Below are 14,323 nucleotides of genomic sequence, written 5' to 3'. Positions count from 1 at the left end.
ATTTAAATATGTCACCTGCGTACTACTGCTTACCATTCTGGCCTCCTAATTACGTCTAACGAATAAATTCAAAAAATAAATGATACATAATCATACAAAGTAAAAGTTATTTATCTACTAATTTACTTATAATTGTATAACTGCATATAAATGTATTATATATATTAATGTACAGACATACAACAAAATTCTTATAAATTCAAGTATATGGAATTAATATTACAAATGTAATCATTATTTATAGTCTTTTTCTACTATAAGAACTAATAAAATACTGTAACTTGTTTTTTTTTAAACCCATAGTGTATATTATACCTATTAAATAGTAATTATATAGATTTATCTACATAGGCTATATTGTAGTTGTCTATATAATTAAATATAATACATAGAATTTATAGGTACATTCAATAAAATAAAGATATATTGTTGTTTAGACATTTGTGTGCATTTTTTAAAATTTTTTAACAAAAAATTTGTCACTAAAAATTATAAAAACCATTTTATTTTGAAATATTCAAATGATTTTGGAAATTATTATTTTATGAAATTAGTCTATTCGTCTATTGTACCTACCTATAAATTATAAAAAAATATTTAGTAGACTATAAAAAATATAAACGAAATAAATGTCTGTATAAATTTGATTTATACAAAATATAATAACATACATTTAATACTTAATTGGTTAATTGAATATATCGATACCATTCTATCTTATTTAAATTTAATAATATTCTTATTAATTAGTTTAAAATAATACTATATAAAAGATTCTAAGCCCAAAAATATTTGTTATAATTATACTACTCTCTATACCTGGATATAATTTAATATTTATTCCACAGTTAAAATAATTAATTATATGAATTTATAGGATTTATCTTAGTTTAAACATTTATGTTTCGCCTCATAACACATTTCAGAATCCTGGTGTCTTAAATAAGATAAGTATTGGTTTTGAAAACTATGCAGTAAACATTAGTGACCCAATAATTCTTTAAACATAGTTGTCTACTTCTGCTACATGCTCATGTGTTAAATGAATTATTATTTTTATTTCTAAAATATAAAACCAGCACGTATTATTTGTCTGTAAATATTTTTTAGAATGTGATGATTATGGTTTTTAGAAGGATACCTATATATATAATGTATATTATATATTATGTATATCGATTTAAAATGTTGATGATATACGCATTTTATATTCCTAGTGAATAAGTAAAGCACCTATATTGGTTTTACACTGATATACTTTTTGTTTAAAGTTAAATGGCCTATGTATAGGCTATAGAAGAACGATATAATACTTATATTTATATGTAGCTATTTAATTATTTAAGCTTCTTTATTTATTAGAAATGTCATAGAATTATTACTCTATTATTTTATAAATATATAAATATATATATATATATATATATATGTATTATTATTTACAGTATCATTTCATTACCAATAAACAAATTTCAAAAAATTATGAAATTCGTGACACACATTGTGTACCTATATTTTTAAATAATAAATAAATTCGAAACTTAAAGTTCCTTTTATTTTTCTGTAATTCAGAAATAAATAAATATTCAATAATTATTATTTGATTATACGTAATTTTGGATTATTTAAACTAAATATTGAATTTCCATTATTTTTTATGTACCTAACTACTTACATAGATATTAATATATTATATTTAATATCATATATTTTCAAGTCTAGAAATTCAATTACCTAGTTTTAATTAAATTTAAAAAATCCTTTGTTTATAAATTATATGCTAAATAACTGTTGTTAAAAATAAGTTAAAAATATTGTTGGTCTGCAAATTATTATAAATTTTAAAGATCGAATGTGCACAGGAAAAATTATGATTTTCATAAATTATTAAATTATATTAGCTACATTTTAAATTCTAAGATGAATGAAAAGTTTTTCAAAGATGCGTTAAAAAAACATATTTAGTGTGTTTATTATAACATTCATAACCTTTTGAAGGCTTTTGGAGCAGTAAAATTGTTTCAATCATCAAGTTTTTAGGGTGGTTTCTAGTAGCAAATTGATACATTTAGAGAACTAAAGTAAAAATTTAAATACTTTTAAAAATAATTAGGTAAAACAAAAGGTAATTTTAAAATTAATTTTACTTTTTTATCAATGACGAGAAACAGTTGACACTTACTATATACAGGCGTTCAGTATTTTTACGTTTATTCTGTATGATAAAATATATATATTTTACGTTTTTGTTTTTAGTATAAAGGTTTTATAATTTATGTACTTATGTTTATGTACTATATTACTAAATATGTGTATACATATGTTATATTTATATATAATTCAATAAATTTGAAAATAATTACTTATTACTCATATTACTTATTCTTACGAGGAAAAGTAATTTACAATTTTAAAAACAGTAATTTAACATAATTATTATATTATTATAGTAAAATAGAGCAGTTAAAAATCATTTTTAGAAAAAAATGATATGATTATTGATTTGAAACTAATATTATAGTATAGTTATCCTGTGTTGAGTTAAACGAAACGATATCTATATCCTGTCCGGTATAGTGTCCGGTGCTTTTTTTTTACGAATTTCAATTAATTTTCACAATTTTTGTTTACAAAATCTTTTTCGTTATAAAATGTATTACGTTGCATATGAATTATGTCACATCATAATTAAAATAAAAAATGTATGTAAATATAAAAACATTTCTATAAAATTCAAGTTTACTAAAAAACAAACGCACACATTTTTTAAAATCTTTAAAGATATCGTAAATAGATTTTCATAAGTTGTTCAGTTTAGTTGTTTATATATAAACAAAATTAAAGTATAAATATAAGTATACTTTATTAATACATTTTTAATTTTTTTTTTAATGAAAATTTGTTAGCATAAATATTATTATTAATTTTATATTTAAATGTTTATTATTTCAGGTACATATTATGCTAATACCAAAGTGAATGAACGTGTTCAATTTATTTTGTTTTATATATTGTGAACTCAGCTCAGCAATTATTTTATTATAGCATGTAAAAAAAGAGTCAATATTAATTTGAATAATTTTTACTGAAAAAAATATATATTTTAATAAACACAACTAGATTTAATTCTATGTAATTATGTGTGCAACTTAAAATATACCATGAGTGTAAAATCGAAAGTTGTAGAAATAAACACTCGTAAAATAAAGCGGAGAAGTCGCTCAGTTGTATACTTTAATACTTGTATAGTAGGAATATATTCACTATTCAGTATGTTAACATATCATGCATATATATATGAATGGATGTGTTAAATCACTTAAATTTTAATTCAATGATAAATCATTAAATTTAAGAAAACGATTCTGATCGCCGCGAACAATGGTTTGTAGCACCTATATTTCTAAGGATAGATTATTATATATATTTATATTAGTAATTTATTTTTCTATTTGTGGTAATACATGCAATAGTTTGAAATATCTAATTAGTTACAATAAAGTAAATAAAATTTGCTATAAGTAAAATATATTAGAAATCTTGTTTTCAAAAGAAATTTTCAAGATTTTTGACTAATCATAAATATTTTTATAAAAATTTATAAAAAAAAAAACTTAAATATTAAGAAAATTTTAAATTCCTATAAATAGCTTAAAATTAGTCTACATTTTATAAAAATGTAATTAAATATAGAAAATGATAATTTAAGTAATATATAATAAAATGTTTTAAGTATTTACGATTAATATTTATTAAATTATTTTTAAATTTGTGTAATAACAAAAAAAGAAAAACCATTTAAATATAATCAAAAAATTGTAAATATACATTTTAAATTTAAATATTTTGTATTGTAAAAATATGGATTTAAATTCTATGCGATAAACTACCAACAAAGTTTTATGGTATTATAATTGACAATTGTATACTACATACATTAGTATTTATAAAATTAGCATAGGTAATAGGCATATTGCACACATGATTATATGCATTATATATTATATGTATTATTATTAAACATATTATAGATAGGTATATCAATAGTTTTCAACCTGAACGTCGTGGCTCCCAGGGACGTCATCGGTTATTATCGCGTCCGTAGTATAAACTAAAACTAAGATTGTAAACAATTTTTTTTATTATATGGGAGCCGTATATTATTTGATTTCGAAATCAAAAAGAGCCGTGAACCTAAAAAGGACTCATATTGATACATATTGCAATATCCTCTTATAACTAATAAGCAATAACGGATTGAGAAATAATGATTCTTTAAAATAAAAACCATTAAAACAAAGTTGATATGTGAACATTGTGAACAATGTGAACTTAAAATTTTAAAAAGTCTAAACCCAATCTATACAGTATACACTTTATAATTTTACTGCCTAAAACAACGACTCTCTGATTATATTTAATAACATGATTTCAGCATTCTCAAAGTTGTATTTATAAATTTGTAGTTTTCTAATGATCAAAAATTATATACAGAAAAATTTTGAAAAACGTTTATACTTTACAAGACAATAAGTTTAAACTATTAAAAAAGAAAACTGCTATGTTTGTTAATCATTCCTAAAATCATAAACTGTAATTTATATTTTCTATTTTAGTCAATTATTAACCTTATTTTTAAATATCAATTAAAATGAGTATTTATTTAACATTAACTTTTGTCAATAAATAGTTTAGACAATAATGTAGTAAAAACAATTTATATAGGAACTTAAAATATTTACTAGAATAATGACTACACCGAGTGGGTGTAACGTGCCTTGGAGATACGAATTAGATTGTTCCGCCAATGAATGATAAAAACCTTAATTTATCCCCCCACACGAACCCATTATTAAGCTGGTTGAAATAGTTAAAGGATGACAAACTGTGTGTTTGTTCTGTATTCGTTTAGTCGATCTTAGCTCAAACGTTTGGTAACATCTATCATATTTAATGTTTAATCACAAAGTAGAAGTGTAGTACGTTACACAGTCTTTATAACATTTGTCACCATGTGCATGTAGTGTATACGCTTATGCTGAATATCTTTGTTTTTTTTTCTATTACAAAAAAATGAATTTTAACAACCAATTAAAATCGTGAGTACATAATCCAAAATATTCTTTATGTTTTCAAAGGTCAATATATTTAAGTTAATAACGTAGGTATTTCTATAAGTACCTATTTTGTCAACTTTTTATAAAATAATTGAATTAAAACGGATTTTTCGAAAATATGTTCTGACTGAGTTTCCTGAGATGTTAATAGTTTCCTATTACTTATTAATTATAGCACATTATATTATTATTATATTATTAGTATATGATGCTATAACTATTATACAAATGTACCTATGTATATATAATTTTACTTTTTTATGTAGTCATTTCCAATTGCCATAGGCGTGCGCAGGGTAGTTATTGGGTATGCTATAGGCATCCCCTAAACTCTGCAGTCTTCGAAGCCAACTTATTTTCTTTACTCTTTTGATAGATATAGTTTAGAAACCTTATTATAAACAGAAATCAGTTTAGAAAGTTAACCTTAAATGAAATTCCCTCCAAAAAAGTCTGCACACGCCTATGATCCTTTCTACATTTAAATATATTAAGTTGATGTTTTAAATGTATTACAGTGAATAAAATACTCTAGACTATATACTTATTTGCATTATTACATTACATAAATTGTTAAAATGTTTTCTAATAAATTGCTATCATTAATTCTGTAAATACTTCTAAAATAATTATCGTGATATACGTACTTACCTAAAAATTACCCTTAAATTTAAATTACTAATTTTTAATAAGTAATAAAATTTAATTCATTATTTTTATTTAAACTTTTTAATATTTAACTATTTCACATTTTCAAATTTGATACTAAATAGTACATATTATTATATTAAGTAGTATTTAGTGATATGGCTTTCAGTCGCAGGGGCGTCATTTCATATTTTTTCATGGGATGCAAAACCAATATTGAAAATCTAAAGTAATACCAGTCACTCGCATGGTCGAGTCATTCTATGCATTTTTTTCAACACATTTTTTGTGTAAATGTAGATCATTTTATAAAAATTATAGTATAAAACAAAATAAATAACAATAATTTTGTTCATGGGATGTATTTGCACAGCTTTGCATTCCACAAATGACGCCACTGCTTTCAGGGTACAATACCCTTAATATTTTTATTATTATTATTTAGAATTAGTACATGTATTACGTTCTTTAAAAATAATTATACTAGCTACTTATATTAATATAGTAATATGTAAAATAAGGATAATTCATTATAATTATTATGTTGTATTTTATTGTACCTATTTAAAATTAATAATTTATTATAATATTAATATATCTAAGTTTTGTATTATTATTTGTTATTTGAGTTCAATTACAAAATAGGTATTTCTACAATAACGCATATTCTGTTCCTAAGTACTAGTGCCGCGGGAGTGATATCCGTTTTTTGTATCTCCTGCAGCTCAAGTGCTTATCAACGGGAAACAGCGCACCAACCCTACATTATTTTATATCATAATATTTGTCTATAAGTGTAATAAATAGTTAATTAATAATATTATAAATATTAGTATGTAACCTAGGTAATTTGTGCATAAGATTGCTTGTATATTATACTTATATATAATATATGTATTATGAATATACACACTGTAAGATTTATCTACTTATTAATTATTATACATAAATAGTATATAAGTAATGAAATAAAATAGTATAACTGCAAGAATCAAAAAGTTATGCAATCGTATAGATAAATATAAATATTAATATACCTATAAATATATTATATATATACAGTATAATTTTAAAGTATAGAATATAGTATTATTCATCAAGCATGATCGATTTCGTGTATTTCTTTAATAATGAATTTATTCGAATTCTGCTGTTTGGAATTTTTAAATGTACTCAAAGAACATATTTTTAAATTCTTTAATTTTGTTTGTACTTCATAAATAAGGAGTATCCTGTGGTGATACAAACTTTAGTTTTTCTAGTAAGTTTCTTAATTTTTTAATGCAAATTATTTAGAATATATTTTTTTTTTGCTTAAAAATTTGAATGTAGATACTTAATTCAAAATTCTAATAATTATAGTATCTCAGTTATTAAAATGCGTATACTAAGGTTTAAGAGTAAGGATATTATTCTTTAAAAATGATTTTACAAAAACATAAAGTAGTTTTAATGTTGTACTTGGTGGACAATTTTTACAAATTATTAATGTTAATAGATTAAATATTAATCCCTAAAATGTTCAAATCTTAAGTAGATACCTACCTAACTTAAAAACTGCTTGTTCAAATTATGGTTCTAATACGTCAAAATTAAAATAGTAAAAAAAGTATTCTCATTTAAAAAACAGAAGTTTGTATTTCCACTGGACAAGTTGTATAAAAAAATCTTAACTCTCGATAGTATTTGAAAACATTATCTGTCAATATATTATTTAAAAATTCTAAAATCAGATTTTGAATAACTATATTACTGAAGAAAAAAGAGATTGAACATACTTGGCAAGTTATCTGTACGTTATATCATGTTAGTTCGTATTAGATACATATTCACAAGTGGAAATTATTTTCAATACGGTCTACAAGTTATTATGATAATTAACATATATGCAAGATCCCAGCGATCCCGTCACCGACAAGTTCGAAAACTGTCAGATACCGGTTCGATTGTAATTTTTATTTTATAACAACTTTTTATGTATGATAAGTATCTACTGGTCACCGTGGACTTGATGCGTCGAATACGGTTCGCTGTTCGGTTCACTATAAACACTTAACTACCCCTCTAATCTCATTGCCTTACTGGGGACGTTATTGGTCGTATAAGTGAGCCGAATGTGCTAATATATATATATATATATATTGAAAAAACTTAAGAGGGCGCTACGCCCGCATTTTGTTGTCTCTGTCTTACAAGTATGCAATATGACGGCGAGTAGTAGTAATTAATTACCTAATTAACCATATTGTACATATTTTTAAAAATATTCCAATTATTGTTATTTTGTTTTTAATTCCAATGTATTTATTGTAATAATAATAAAAATGAATATGTTGGTAGGAGTTATCATAAAAGTAGTTTTTATACTCATTTTTTCGTTTGGATGTGTATTTTAATATTTAATATTAATTATTCATACTTAATACTTAAAACCAAAATTCCGACCAAACACTCAAAACCGGCCCATATATTGAACGACCCACCTAGTTTTACTTTGTAGTTCGCCAGACCAAACCGGCCCTGGCTATCGCAAATCCGGCATTCAGAGTTCACATTGCAATTTATAGTTCAATCGACAATAGATAGACCGTGGCCCGGTGCTGTTCCCTGGAATTAGTTGAAATGTTGAAAGTTCTTCGATAGCAATAAAGTAATATTATATAATAATATGTACATTATATTTTGCTATTAGCTAGTATCCACAACCGACCACCACTTTACATAGAAATTAAAAATGTATTATGACAGTTTGATTTCGTACGCACGTTTATCAGATACAGTATCCACTAGCCAGTAAACTACCAATAATATTCAGAACATTATTAATTCGACCAGCAGGAAAGGACGATAAACTAGCCAAGCCCTTGGTGGCAGTTGCTGCCAGAATATCACAATTTTTAATAACCGAACCGAGTAAAATTAAAAGGGTGGCATAATATTAACGTCGACACGTATACTCTAACTCGAAACCGCATCGAGGTCGAATCACTGGAGTAATTTGGTCATGTTTGTGGGGGGTGGGGAGATGAAATGTTTTTACATTTTACCTATAAACCCCCCCCCAAAAAAAAATTTATTAGCATCTCATTTCAGTATATGTACGCATATGACACGGAAACAAATAATTACAAAATATTCAATTATTTTTATTATTAAATCAGTAAATAAAAGTAATAAGCCAGTCTTTAAAAAAAAAACAGACTATGGGAACACGACACCCAAATTCCCCCCCATAATTATACCACTGCCTAGAGTTGTGTAAAACGTAATTTTGTACTTTTTACTTTTTACTTTGTTTTGGAATTCGGACTTTTTTATAATTATTGCCTTATTGGTTGTCTACGGTGTATATTTGTGATTATTGAGATATAGCAAGAAGCTCCGATTGGGCAACAGCAGCTGTTGATAAAAAAAAATTTGATAACAATACCTGACTTTTATCATAGAATGTTCTTTGCTTTTATTCAATGTTTTTTGAACTATTAATCAACAACTTGTCAAATAAATAATAATTATATTTGTATTTGAGACTATTTACGCAGACAAATTACGTTTTTTTTTATCTTTCAAAGTAGATACTTTGTATATTAAACCTAATATATGTATATATTGTGTTATTACTTTTAATAGGTACTTATAATTAATACTTTTGGTGTTTTGAACATTCAAAATTATTTCTTCGCAAAGTTACTGATTAATTAAATTTTTTTGGAATGATAAGTTTATAAATTATATACTTGAATTAATTTATTAAGTGAATCACTTAGTTAAGATCTCTTAAAATGGAAAACGCAAATATCGGCCAACGTTCATCTTCCTACAGTCAAGAATCATCTGAGTAAATTTATAATGTTCGATTATTAGAGGTGGAATGAACTCTACTTGACGTTTCAATTTAAAATATTTTTTTATATGAACTTAATTAATAATAAATAATGTACATCATATCAAACTCAAAGACATTAATGATTTATTAATAATTTTTAATTAATAATTTAAATATTGTAAGTATTCATTTTAATTGGTTCTGTTTATATCTATACCATTTATTTCATAAAAAGCTTAACACACTAAATATATATCTGAGGATTCTGTCCCTGGACAGCTTTCTCCCACATATTATATCATGTAAATATTTTCCATTTTGTATTAATATTTTATTTGCTTATTGTGCACATGCTACAAATTGTAAATTTTCTATTTTAATAAAAAAAAAAACATACATATTGTATAACTTTGTATTAATTTGATATTGTTCATTCTATCTCTGGTTTTAATATTGTTTTAAGTATTATTTTAATATGTTATTGCTCTATTCTAGACCGAAACACTGTTGGGTTTGTTTTGGTACTGATGAAGATGATTATGAAAGTAACAGAGATTGGGTGTCACCATGTAAATGTCGCGGTTCTACACGATGGGTAATTTTTTATAATATTTTATTATTTATATTCATTCTTGTACATAAATAGTTATCATGCAGGGTATGTGCTTTTAATGTAAACTATAATATTGTTATAGTCAAACATACTACAGTTTTAGTATTGAGATATTATGTTTAAATATTCAGTAATTTCTAATAAATATAAATGTAATAAAATATAATCAATTAAATCAGTTAACTTTGCCTCCATAAAAACATACCATATTTTAAAAGCAAAATAAAATAAATAGATTTATATTATTTTATTAAACATTATTCTAAAATGTCTTCTGTCCCAGACCACTATATTTTTTAGACAATATGTAGAATTAAAACTAATACTTGATCCCCCAATAATAAGCATGATTATCATACTAAAACATTATTATTTGGTTATAAGTCGATACCTCTAAAGACTAAAGTTCTACCTATCAGATTTCTCTTGTAGCTTAAAATTTGAATAGCCCTATAACACTACCTATTAGTTCTATTTTTCAATACTTCACTTCATATGCAAAATTTAAAAATTATCCTATTTTAATTAATTTGAATAAATCAACCACATTGAAAATTAATTTATAATATGAGTTTTATTGAAGAATGAAATGAAACTATTTAAAAAAAATTAATTGAATGTAGGCGAGTGTCAAATGATTGTTGGGTCATTCAAGGTTTCCTTCCTGTCACAGTAATAAGGATGCTGGTTGTCATCTTCTATAAAGTCATTGAACATACTATATATTATATACCATAGATACATTTATGGCAATTAATATTTTATGTACCTATGATTTGTTCAATCAGACTATAATAATGTATTTTCAAATGTCTATTAATTCATACATATAAAATTGTAATTTTAGGTTCATCAGAACTGTGTTCAACGTTGGGTCGATGAAAAATTGAAAGAAAATCTTAGTGTTAAAGCTCATTGCCCTCAATGCCATACACAATATATTATTGTATATGATGAAGTCAGTAAGTTTTTTAGAGTTAGCATTAAAATATTATAAAACTTTATTTAAACAAAATAAATTCCAAGTTAAAGAAGTTTTATAGTTTTATTTTGTTAAGTGAAAAATAAATTATCTTTCTTTAACTATATTAGTATCTGTACAAATCATCATTTTTTTCATATATTTTTTATTACCATCTAAATATATATTTATATTGTATAAATATATACAAACATGCATAAAATAATAAATTTTTTTTAATGATTTAAAAACAAATGATCATAAATGCTTGAAATTAGCATAAAATCTTTAGTTTAATATTTTCTTTTTATGTTATTAACAATATTGATAAAACATATGTTCAGTTGAAATTATTTTAAGTTCAAATTTTGATAAACTGTCAATATCATGAAAATTTAAAAATATATAAAATGTTCATTTTTATAAAAATGCAATATAAGGTTCTTCATTAGTAATTTTTACTGAAATCAAAAAAATATAAATTATTTATTAACACTTTTTTATAGACATTTAAATTTTGTGTTTGAAGAAAATTTGATTTAAAAAAGAATAACAGTTTTAATTTTTTTAAAAATGTATTTTTTATTGATGATAAACAACGGTACACAATAGCTAGTTGTTAAATGTCAGTATGTCAGGTGTTGACGATATAAAAGAGAATACATAGGTACACTACTTTAATATCAATTTAATTATATCATAAAATATATTTAGTAATGTAGGATTACAGAATACAGACCATAGAATCATCTGCTCAAAATCATTTTCCATATTATTTAATGATTTATCAATGAATTCAAACTTTATTCATGTACAGTGACTTACTTTATATTAAGGTATACTCAACACCTATCATACATCAGAACTTTTTTAATTTTCATACTTAGTAGTTAGTATGATTTGGAAAAAAAACATATTTATCAAAATATATTTTTATTATATTTAATTGATTTATTCATATTATGTTGTTATTAATATTTACAGATTACTTTGTTCGCATGTTAAACAAACTTGATAAAACAGCTAATCAGCTATGTCCTTTTTTGGCAGCTGGTGTTGTCGTCAGTACTCTTTATTGGTCTGCAGCTTCATATGGAGCAATAACCATGATGCAGGTTTATTCTAATAGAAAATAAATGTTATTTTATAAAAGTGATACTTAAAGGTTTTTTAGGTAATGGGTGAAAGAGAAGCTATAACAATGATGGAGAATACAGATTCATATATGTTGCTCTTGGTATTACCATCAATACCACTCAGTCTAATTTTATGCAAAACTATCAATTGGGAAGAAACCTTACTGTTATTTGTACAAAGATTTACTTCACAACTACCCTTATTAAGAACCATTATGCCTTCATTTTTGTAAACCATTTATATTTAACTTATATTTATTGTGTTATAGTAATAATTATAAACCATATTTGTATTGTTTTTAGGTGTGAACCTGTTAATAGTTCAACTAGTACAGTCCAATTCAATTCAGTCGTTAATCCAACAACTACTCTTTGCGCAGCACTTTTATTGCCAACTACTGCCACCGTTGTTGGAAATTTATTATTTGACAATAGTTCATATTCATACTTACAAAAAACAATATTGGTTAAGATTTTATAAATTTTAATGAATATGAATGTAAATTTTCATTAATTATGTTCATATTTTTATTTCAGGGAGGGCTTGTATATATTGCAGTAAAAGGTGTATTCAGAATATATCAAAGACAACACAATGTTATTAAAGAAAGAACACGTAAAGTCATTGACTATCCTGAAACTGATGCTGAAGAAAATACTTAAAATCTGTACCATAATCTAATACTTGTTAACATCACCTGAAGAATTTTAATATCTTAATACAATAATCATAATAAAACATCTTAATATTGTATATAAATATGTAAACATATTATTAAAAAAAAAATTAATTATATTTAGAATAAATTTGTAAAAAAAAATTATTATTATTTTAAGATAATCATATATCAAACATACAAATGTTTATAAAGTTAATACAAAATGAATAATATCATATAATTTAAAATATGAATATTGTTGGTGAATAAGATATTTAATTATAAAGAGTTGCTCATAAAAAACATTCTTAATACATAAAAAAAATTAGATATTTTTAGTAAAATAGTTTTGATAAATATATATATATATATATATATATTGGTAATTATTTATTTTACAGTTATTTATAAATAATTTTAGGCCATGTATACGATAACACTTCTGATAAATATTTATACTTTCTCAATTATACTAAATGTATGATAAAAAAATCTTAAACTAACTTTGAATATGTAAAAATAATATAATAATCTACAATACATTTCAAGTATATTGTATAGTTCAAAATGCTAAAAAAATATAATAATATTGTTAACATTTTATTTCAGTCTTAAAAATGTACAATCATTAATTTCGCTGGTACCTTCATAACTTACATTTTCATTAAATATTCATTTACATAAGAATTAAAATGGCATCTTATATAGATAATTATGATTACAATGTTTAGTTATTACTTGCATATGAACGCTTAGGGTTAACTGATATTAACCAATTAAAAATACCATTTTATGTCTAGCAAAATCTTCATCCAATAGGTACCTAGATAAATGTTTTGTCCTAACTCCTCAAGTATGCATAGATATGCGATTAACACCATAGCTAAGATACATTTTTAGGAGAGTTTAGTTTGAACAATTTTTGCAAATTTGTATACTTAACTGGGATTTGGATATCTATAAAAAAAATAAAAATGATGAGTTTAAAATTTGAAATTTTCACCTCTTTATGATTAGCGCCTATGATCGCCCCCTCCCTAGATCTGGTACTGATAGTAAGTGGTTTTATTCTCTAGCACTATTAATTGTAGAGAAGAGGGCGGTGGTAAATTGTAAACTTCCGATTTTCAAAAATAGTACTCTCCTGGTTTCCTGGGTCAACATTATGTGCAGGGACGGATTAGGATATAAATTCGGGCTAAAAAAATCTGTACTTATGCCGGCCATATACGAAAACAAATATACTCTCAAATTTAGTTACACAAATATATTAATAATTAATTAATACATTAAATCTTTAATTAATGTTTTAAAGGTAGGTACTAGCTACTTTATTGATTAGGTACGTCATCTGTGTATACTA

General features: G+C 23.8%; 1 protein-coding gene across 2 annotated transcripts; it reads left to right on the top strand.

The window, feature by feature from the left end:
• Window positions 1-4,931: 4,931 nt before the first annotated feature.
• LOC113549280 (E3 ubiquitin-protein ligase MARCH5-like) lies at window positions 4,932-13,097 on the top strand. Of its 2 annotated transcripts, none has more exons than XM_026950506.1 (7): window positions 4,932-5,099; window positions 10,087-10,186; window positions 11,052-11,166; window positions 12,150-12,280; window positions 12,340-12,530; window positions 12,605-12,767; window positions 12,839-13,097. In XM_026950506.1, exons 1-7 carry the CDS (start codon window positions 5,074-5,076, stop codon window positions 12,962-12,964), a joined length of 852 nt encoding a protein of 283 aa, XP_026806307.1. In that variant the 5' UTR covers window positions 4,932-5,073; the 3' UTR covers window positions 12,965-13,097. The 2 variants fall into 2 exon arrangements, with proteins under 2 accessions (XP_026806307.1, XP_026806306.1); XM_026950505.1 differs by lacking the exon at window positions 4,932-5,099 and adding an exon at window positions 9,405-9,603.
• The last annotated feature ends 1,226 nt before the right edge of the window (window positions 13,098-14,323 follow it).

Source organism: Rhopalosiphum maidis, chromosome 1, assembly GCF_003676215.2.
Source record: "Rhopalosiphum maidis isolate BTI-1 chromosome 1, ASM367621v3, whole genome shotgun sequence".
NCBI lineage: Eukaryota > Metazoa > Arthropoda > Insecta > Hemiptera > Aphididae > Rhopalosiphum > Rhopalosiphum maidis.
This window is presented reverse-complemented; position numbering and strand designations above follow the sequence as displayed.

Excerpts from the sequence above, each read along its gene's own strand:
- LOC113549280 (XM_026950505.1), top strand. The coding sequence starts at position 9,548 with ATGGAAAACGCAAATATCGGCCAACGTTCATCTTCCTACAGTCAAGAA. Across the intron at positions 10,187-11,051 it reads GTCGCGGTTCTACACGATGG|GTTCATCAGAACTGTGTTCA; the intron begins GTAATTTTTTAT and ends TTGTAATTTTAG. Across the intron at positions 12,281-12,339 it reads GAGCAATAACCATGATGCAG|GTAATGGGTGAAAGAGAAGC; the intron begins GTTTATTCTAAT and ends AAGGTTTTTTAG.